Source organism: Anoplopoma fimbria, unplaced genomic scaffold (genome assembly GCF_027596085.1).
Source record: "Anoplopoma fimbria isolate UVic2021 breed Golden Eagle Sablefish unplaced genomic scaffold, Afim_UVic_2022 Un_contig_13677_pilon_pilon, whole genome shotgun sequence".
Classification (NCBI taxonomy): Eukaryota; Metazoa; Chordata; class Actinopteri; order Perciformes; family Anoplopomatidae; genus Anoplopoma; species Anoplopoma fimbria.
Genome location: NW_026554442.1, coordinates 1 through 8,071, shown reverse-complemented (window position 1 = coordinate 8,071; position 8,071 = coordinate 1). Strand labels below are relative to the sequence as shown.

Sequence of the window (8,071 nt, the reverse complement as noted above, 5' to 3'; positions counted from 1 at the left end):
AAATATCTAACTAATTAACAAACGTGATTTTTTTAATATGTTTTTTTACATTTTCTTATTGTAAGTCGCTTTGGATAAAAGCGTCTGCTAAATGACTGTAATGTAATGTAATGTAATGTATATAATACTAATGTCTCGCTGTCTTGCTCACGCCAACGAACGCACGTGCGTCAGAAAACGTCATGGAGACGACGCAACCGAGCTTATAAAAGGTCAGCAGACCACTCGGCCTCCTCACTTTGCATTTGAACTTGGACACGAGTTGACCTCTTGCAAGGCCCCGCTGTGGAAACGAACTCTTGGAGTTTTAATCTACTGGAAAACGGATTTTGTTGAAAAACGAAACTATCTTATCACTCAACTATTTGTGGAAAACCGAGGATCTGAAAACAGGCCTCAGTGGACCACTGATTAACGAGACACACCTTAGACTATAGCTAGCTAACTGTGCAGGTAAGACAACTTTATATTCATCTTATCCTTTTACTTGTGATGAATTTATTGATTCATAGCCTTAAAAGCCTTCACTGTGTAGAAATCTGTGTACTTTGTTGAGTATAAAGCCTAACAGGTCACACAATGTTAGCATGAATGTTGTGAAAAACACAAGATTTGGTGAAAGCTAGCTAGCTAGCTACTTTCACTCGATGATTTTTCCTTCTAAAATGATTATTTGTTGGACAGAATGTCTTGAATTTCCCGGGAAGTGTGTGGAGTGTGTTAACAATTAGTGTAGAGGTTCGAAAACACTGTTGTTTGGGTTTGAAGGCATCAAATCTTCCAAATTTGACATTGAAAAAAGTCAAAAAAGATGGCGCCCGGGCCAAATTTCATAAAATGCCAAAACTTGAAGCTTAAGTTGTCTCCATGGAGACGATGGAGCTGGGAGGGCCGATAAGGTGTATGAACCATATAGGAACCATGTAGGAACCATGTAGGAACCATATAGGAACCATATAGGAACCATGTATGAACCATGTATGAACCATATAGGAACCATGTATGAACCATATAGGAACCATATATGAACCATATAGGGTCATCTCACTGTGCACCTTGTGATTAAAGGCTTTTAAATAGTAATAATAATAAACAGTATTGGACATATTATCGTCATAACTATCATATCATATTGTTTTGTCGTGTTCTCTGTTCAGCAACTCTGCAGAGTAGAACAAAAAACAGTATTATAATATGAATCGTGTTTAGTTTTTAAGCACAACATTTCCAATTGTGTGACTTTATTTCCAAAGCCAACACACAAAATAATTCCCCAGTGACCAAGAAGAATAAATATTGATAATCACTAATCGTCACGTGAATGCAGCATTAATGCTTCTCATTCCCGTAACTGAGATCACTGTTAAAAGTGGTAGCCCCTAGTGTATTGGTTGGTTCAGTCAGAGTTACTACTAGAAATCTTTAGAATTAGAAGTCAAATTTTCTGGTGCTTTACCATTTCCCCCTCAGGTGGTGTAAACTACATCATTGAACATCCTGCAGAATCTGTCATAAAACTGCCATACTCTTACTGCAGTCAGCCTGTACTACAGTTTACTACAGTTACAGTTTTAGCCAAGAAAATATCTGCAATGATGTTTGAACTACCTTGCTGTCGCCGAAAGGTTTGTTTTTACAAATGCAGCACAGTGTCTTAAGCTTCTACACCTCATTATGAATCAGAAATGTCTCCATCTTTAACCAGAGTTCTGTAGATACTGTTGTCTCTGAAGTCAGTTTATATCAGCCATGAAGGAACAAAATATCTTTTTAAAGAATTGGCAGTTAAATTTGGTTCTTTTTCTTTATCCTCCACAGAAAAAGGGAAAAACGACTGAAGCATCAGTGGAAAAACAGAGCAGACCGCACTCCATCACCAGAGTCGCCGTCTCAGATGCTCCCAACGCCAACACCTCTGCGGAAAACCGACAAGAGAGGACTCCTTGGCAACACAGACTGTTTGGTCGACCTGTGGTACGTTTCACAGGAAGTGACTGAAATTCATCATGGAACAGATTTTGATTTTGTGAGATGTGCTTTTAGACCTCTGGAACAAAAGATGCTTAACATGGCCTATTCTAATGTTTGTTTTTGTTTTTACTCGACAGAGGAGACAAACAAGTCCCAAAAAACCTACTGGGGATGAAAGTGGACAGCAGTCCGACCCTCAGCAGAGGTAAGAAAATCCTTCCTCCTCCTCTCACCAAGAGGGTTTACAGTGTCAGTATTACTTTGTCCTGTTAGTGTTAGTAAAAGTATGGGAAACAACCTCTTCAGGTGATTTATCCACAGTTAAAACTAAGTTAACAGTAGAATAACCAGCTGTGTTTGTCAGCAGAGTCTCAGATGCTCCAGCCTCCTCAGCACCACTCTCAGAAAAACACCAACAAACAGAGAAGAAGAGTCGCTGGAGGTGCCGAGTGTTTGACTTCTGCAGAGTAAGTTTCACACACTGCTCCACATTAACCACATTCTCACCAGTCTGGACTTGTACATTATGAAAAAAAAGTGCTTTTATATTTCACTAAACCGTGAAGAATTTTTGTTTTCTCCAACAGAAGAAATCCCGAGTGGCTCCGACTCCAGAAAAGGAGGACGAGCAGAAGGCGAAGGATGACGAGAAGGCAGCCAACAAGGTGCCTGAGCTGCCAGTTCTCACCTCGGTCCAGGCTGTTCCTCAGACTCTGGCCAGAACGAGGCGCATCCTCCAAATCAATGTCGCACCCTTCACCAGCACACAGAGCCTCAGAGTTCAGCAGCACTGGCTTGGGTGAGTAAATCTGCATGAGAACACACAGACACAAGAGATAAAGATGTTGATTTGTTTTTTTACGAAGTCTCGTAAACAAAAGCCTGTATGTATCAAATCCAAACTACAATATAACTGAGAGAAAATGAGCTACATTTTGTCGCTGAGGAGTTTCTGGATGTTGATGTGTGTTGTGTTTGTGTTTGTCAGGTTTCCAAACCCAGCACAGATCTGCTACGTGAACTCCAGCCTCCAGAGCCTGCTCACACTGACGGACTTCACCAGGGCCGTCAACAGCCAGGAGGACGTGTGGGGTTCAATCCCCGAGGCTGAACTGATCAGGTACAGCAGCCACACACACTCACACACACTAAAAACACACTCCTGTCCTTGAGAACAATAACAGCGCTGACAGTAGAAACTCACCGGTCCCATTTTCTCTTTGACTTCTGCAGAAGATTCCTGAACATTGCGAGGTGCCACAAATCCATGGACTCACCGCTCAAACTCAAGGCCCTCTATTCGTTCAAGAGGACCCTCTCTGATCAGGCACCTGAGTTCCAGGATCACCGGCAGAAAGTGAGTCAGCTGGTTTGATGGACCTTGTTGTTGAACCTTCTACTTATTGTTTCTTCTATTTGCTGAAAACCCTCTTTTTTTTTTTTTTTTTCTGTGTGTTCAGGACGCTCACGAATTCCTGACAACCATCCTGGATCAGATCAGGAGTTTGTCCCCTCTGCTGCAGGAAGTCGCTGCGTGCTGTAAAAAGAGCTACAGATGCCCCGTCGAGGACCACCTGGTCTTCAGGATGCAGATGACCAGGACCTGCAGGAGGTAAAAACCAAAGAGAAAATCACATCTCACTCAGCTGGACGACCACAGTTTTAGTATGGTCATCCAGCACTGATTTTACACTACACATACAGAACAACAAGGTCATATTATGAGATGTCTGTCTCTGAAACATCTGCCTCCACCTCCATACAATGCATTTTAATTTATTTGGTTTATGTTAGTTATTGTGGTTTGTGTGTACTTTCTGCATGGAACTTAGCTTGTCATGTCAGCGAGATGTTAAATCCCTCTCGTCCACTTGGGCCTTTGTCATGAACTGTGTGGCTGTGATTTTTACGTGTATTGTCCCTTTTTAATGTGCAGGTGTGGATCCGGGTCTACCCGACAGGAGGACTTCACTAACCTGTCTCTGAACCTGGTGCCTGGAGGTTCAGTCCAGCAGATGGTCCAGGATTACCTGATGGTAAGATCCACCTGTCCTCCTTCAGTGACACCACCACATGGACAGACACTCACACGCTGCCGATGTTTGTTATCATGAGTGTATAACTGACAGTGTGTTGTCTCTGTGCTGCTGTTCAGGAGGCGGAGCTGGACTTCAGGTGTGACTGCGGTGGCAGCACATCCGGCCAGCAGTCCACCTTTGCCACCCTGCCCAGGTGAGTGACATGACATCAACACAGCTGGTTCACCTGTAGTCCACTGACCTCAAAGGAGCACATATCATGTTTACTTTATGTTTTTACTGAACATTGTACAGTTTTCGATTTTTTGATGACTAGATTTAAAACTTTTAACCAATCAAATCAACAATCTTGTGGGGACTGCTCTTAAGTTTTCATCCTCTCCTTCTGTTTGCTTCCTGTCTACAGAGTGCTGATGCTGCATCTGAAGCGTTTCCGCTTCACTCCATCATTGCAGCTGGAGAAGCTCAATGATCCAGTTGAGCTCTTCAGGGAGCTGTTGGTGACCTCCAAGCAGGTAAGAGAATGAACTCACCTGAAGTCAAATACAAAGAGCATTAGTTCTGTGTGTACTGGTGTTTTGTGTGTGTTTGTGTAGCTAACTGTTGTTGTTTCTTCTCAGGCTGAGGGTTGGTACAGTCTGGTGAGCGTCATCAGTCATCTAGGCTCCAGAGGGAACAGTGGTAAGATGATCTCACTCTGAACGTCACATTGGGTCGTCCTCTGTCAGGTTTTCAGACACATTTAAGATACATAACTGTTCATCAGAGATAGAAAGATCTGTTTACAGTCACCCTCCTTATTGTAACTGAGGAGAGAGGACGAATGTTTTGTGACATCTGTTATGTCACTTATTGCTCAATTTGTTCCTTTTTTAGAGTCTGTTACCCTTTTAAATTGCTTTAGAAATAACTTTTTGTTGTTAATGTAAAAGTAATCCATTACATCATGTGTAGGAGATGTTGTTTTCTTTAGGAAAACAATTGACATTGTAAAATATTTCATGTTCTTGATATTCTCTGAATCTCTGTTCTAAGACATCAGTTCTAAGTTGGTTAACCTTCATAAGCTCCTCATGTTAAGACAACTGATTTAACGTTGATGTTTCTACTGTTAGGACACTACGTGAGTGACGGGATGCACCCAGAGGCGCAGCTGGACGACTCTGCTGACCGCTGGCTCACCTATAATGACTCCGAGGTCATAGAGACTACAGGGGCCTCTGTCTGCCAACGTCGTCAGAGAGCGGCCTACATCCTGCTCTACCAGCGACGGGTAAGAGGACAACACTGTCATCCTGAAGTCAAACAGACACCAAACTATCTCTAGTGTTGTTTACATTTAACACACAAACATTCTCTGGTTAAGACAGATTGTTCAATCCACCAACTGTGTCCTGACTGACTGTTTTGTGTCTGTTCTCAGATGTAGAGCAGCCTGGGATAGTGGGACTTTATGTGGCGGGCTCCTGAGGAACATGTAGCCCAGGTGAGCAGCCACGGGAACTTCACAGGTAAGCTTGTTGTTTCCCTTCCCATTGTCTTTCTGCAGGTGCTGAAGGTGTGCTCTGAGATGGACAAGCAGCTCGTCTCGTGGCCTGAAGCAGCAGGAGGTCCCCCAGCCTACAGGAGGAGGGTTGACTGGAAATAAATACAGAGAGGTAAATAAATGAGATATCATTGAATTGATTTACTCTAATTGCCTCTAAAATGGTGTGGTCACACCCAACCCTGTCTCCTACAAATGTTGTTTGAATAATACCAAATGTGTTTTCCTCCACACAGAGAGTTGTGACCGTGGCCCCTCACGCCCAGAGAGTTGTGGCCCCTCACGCCCAGAGAGTTGTGACCGTGGCCCCTCACGTCCCCTCACGTAGAGAGTTGTGACCGTGGCCCCTCACGTCTAGAGAGTTGTGACCGTGGCCCCTCACGCCCAGAGAGTTGTGACCGTGGCCCCTCAAGCACAGACAGTTGTGACCGTGGCCCCTCACGCACAGAGAGTTGTGGCCCCTCACGCACAGAGAGTTGTGGCCCCTCACGCACAGAGAGTTTTGACCGTGGCCCCTCACGCCCAGAGAGTGTGACCGTGGCCCCTCACGCCCAGATAGTTGTGACCGTGGCCCCTCACGCCCAGAGAGTTGTGACCGTGGCCCCTCACGCTCAGAGAGTTGAGACCGTGGCCCCTCACGCACAGAGAGTTGTGACCGTGGCCCCTCACGCCCTGAGAGTTGTGACCGTGGCCCCTCACGCTCAGAGAGTTGAGACCGTGGCCCCTCACGCACAGAGTTGTGACCGGATTACAGAATTAGAAACAGCTTTTGTTTCCAAAGCAACATGAAACAACTGACTGAGCACCAGAAAGACAAAACAAGATGTGCATCGACTTCAAATATATCTGTAAAAAAATAACTGTCAAAATGATTATTATTGTGTTAAAATGTCAAGAAGAACAAGCAAACGACCAACATATACAGCAGGTGTTTGACAAACACTGCTAACTGATATGTAAAATATTATAAAACACATTTGTATTAAGTGTATAATGCTCATCTGTTTTAAAGTTGAAACGTTTTCATGATTTATATCTTTATGATGTGAAATGCTGACAGTACTTGCTTATTTTCTGACACATTGTTACATAAAGTTGTTGAACTGTAATAAATTGTGAATGAAGTTCCCTTTAACTTTAAGTTACCATTGTTTGTTTTATTATATTCCATCCACCTGCAGTTTACCTTCGACCAGAATTATTCACCACTTTTTCTTTAACAGCAGTTAGAATTAGAACAGAGGTTTAAAAATAAATTCATCACAACCTGCTAACATTAATAAGTCCACTATTCAATTTCAGACCTATTCACTGCTCATTGATAACTATGTTTTAAACTAAAACCAGATGTGATAAATTATAAAAGGAAAATAAGGGTTGTTTCCTGATGGCACAGGTGTGAATTGCAAATGATATTCAGTCTTAATAATATTAAATGAACCAAACAAACTGCTGAAAAACTGACCCTTTCACCCCTTAATAATCTTTATTAATTAGAAGATTATAATAACTTAACATATGTATATAGATCCTCCCCAATAACCATTGACACTAACCAATATGTTCAGGCTAAAATAATTACAACTCAAGTAAAACAATGTTTAAAATGTTTGAACTATAGGAATTGTTCATGTATTATAATATCGCCATGGATTCAGTGATTCAACTCTGATCTGCCCTGGAAAGCATATTTGGGATACTGTAAAATAAATGTGGGGTGCTTTATATTCATATTGATGGTGATTTATAGCAATATCCAGGGAAGTTTGTATTTTAACTGAACACACAGGATGTAGTTACATTGTTGTTTGTGTATTTATTTCATTTTGACTTAAAATGAACTCTAATCTTGAGATCAGTATTCCGTTTGTCAACTCTAAGAGGATCAGTGTTGGATCCTGTCCAGACCAGTAGGGGGCAGTAGTGGAGCAGAGTGGCTGACATCACCACTCTAACCTTCTGCTGTTCTGCTTTATGCAAACATTTCACACTTTAGCCCTTATAAGCCTCCCAAATGTCCCTTCTGAAACAAAATTGATACATTAAAACATAGATATTTTTGTCCTTTTGCACATTTAGGCCATAAAACTGAGTAATCTCGCTCAAAGCACTAACAGAGCCCTAAAGCTCTCTCATTCACTGTTAAAATGTTAATATTTCCAGTTATTTCACATCTAAAAGTCTTGAGCAAAAACACAAATGTGGAGACTTTTAAAACTGTGCCAAATATCTGCCATTTTTTATATCCTCATACAAAGATTCATATGGTGAATTTTTTTGAACAGTTTGATTTATCACAGTTTACTGCTCACGATGTGACACATTTCCTGAACCTCAGACAACAGTTGGTGGATATATCGTTTCCTAAAGCCATCTAACCAACATGTTTCAGCACAAAGGCTTACTGACACTAAACTCATCTATACTGTTCACTTACTTTGAACTTTATTTGTCCAACACTAATATTTAAAGGCAGTTTAAGATTTTATTGTCATGGATACTTGTAGCTTAAACT

General features: G+C 41.9%; 1 protein-coding gene across 3 annotated transcripts; it reads left to right on the top strand.

Annotated features, from left to right (window-relative positions):
- The first annotated feature begins 1,580 nt into the window (after positions 1-1,580).
- LOC129088629 (ubiquitin carboxyl-terminal hydrolase 37-like) lies at positions 1,581-6,652 on the top strand. Of its 3 annotated transcripts, none has more exons than XM_054595963.1 (15): positions 1,581-1,625; positions 1,819-1,974; positions 2,109-2,176; positions 2,336-2,438; positions 2,559-2,770; positions 2,960-3,091; positions 3,205-3,328; positions 3,432-3,583; positions 3,908-4,007; positions 4,127-4,203; positions 4,417-4,525; positions 4,631-4,691; positions 5,126-5,283; positions 5,434-5,668; positions 5,915-6,652. In XM_054595963.1, exons 1-14 carry the CDS (start codon positions 1,593-1,595, stop codon positions 5,437-5,439), a joined length of 1,491 nt encoding a protein of 496 aa, XP_054451938.1. In that variant the 5' UTR covers positions 1,581-1,592; the 3' UTR covers positions 5,440-5,668; positions 5,915-6,652. The 3 variants fall into 3 exon arrangements, with proteins under 3 accessions (XP_054451938.1, XP_054451939.1, XP_054451937.1); XM_054595964.1 differs by lacking the exon at positions 5,915-6,652 and adding an exon at positions 5,793-5,874 and having other exon boundaries at positions 2,339-2,438; XM_054595962.1 differs by lacking the exon at positions 5,915-6,652 and adding an exon at positions 5,793-5,874.
- Positions 6,653-8,071: the final 1,419 nt, after the last annotated feature.

Excerpts from the sequence above, each read along its gene's own strand:
- LOC129088629 (XM_054595963.1), top strand. The coding sequence starts at position 1,593 with ATGATGTTTGAACTACCTTGCTGTCGCCGAAAG. Across the intron at positions 2,771-2,959 it reads GTTCAGCAGCACTGGCTTGG|GTTTCCAAACCCAGCACAGA; the intron begins GTGAGTAAATCT and ends TGTGTTTGTCAG. Across the intron at positions 4,692-5,125 it reads AGGCTCCAGAGGGAACAGTG|GACACTACGTGAGTGACGGG; the intron begins GTAAGATGATCT and ends TTCTACTGTTAG.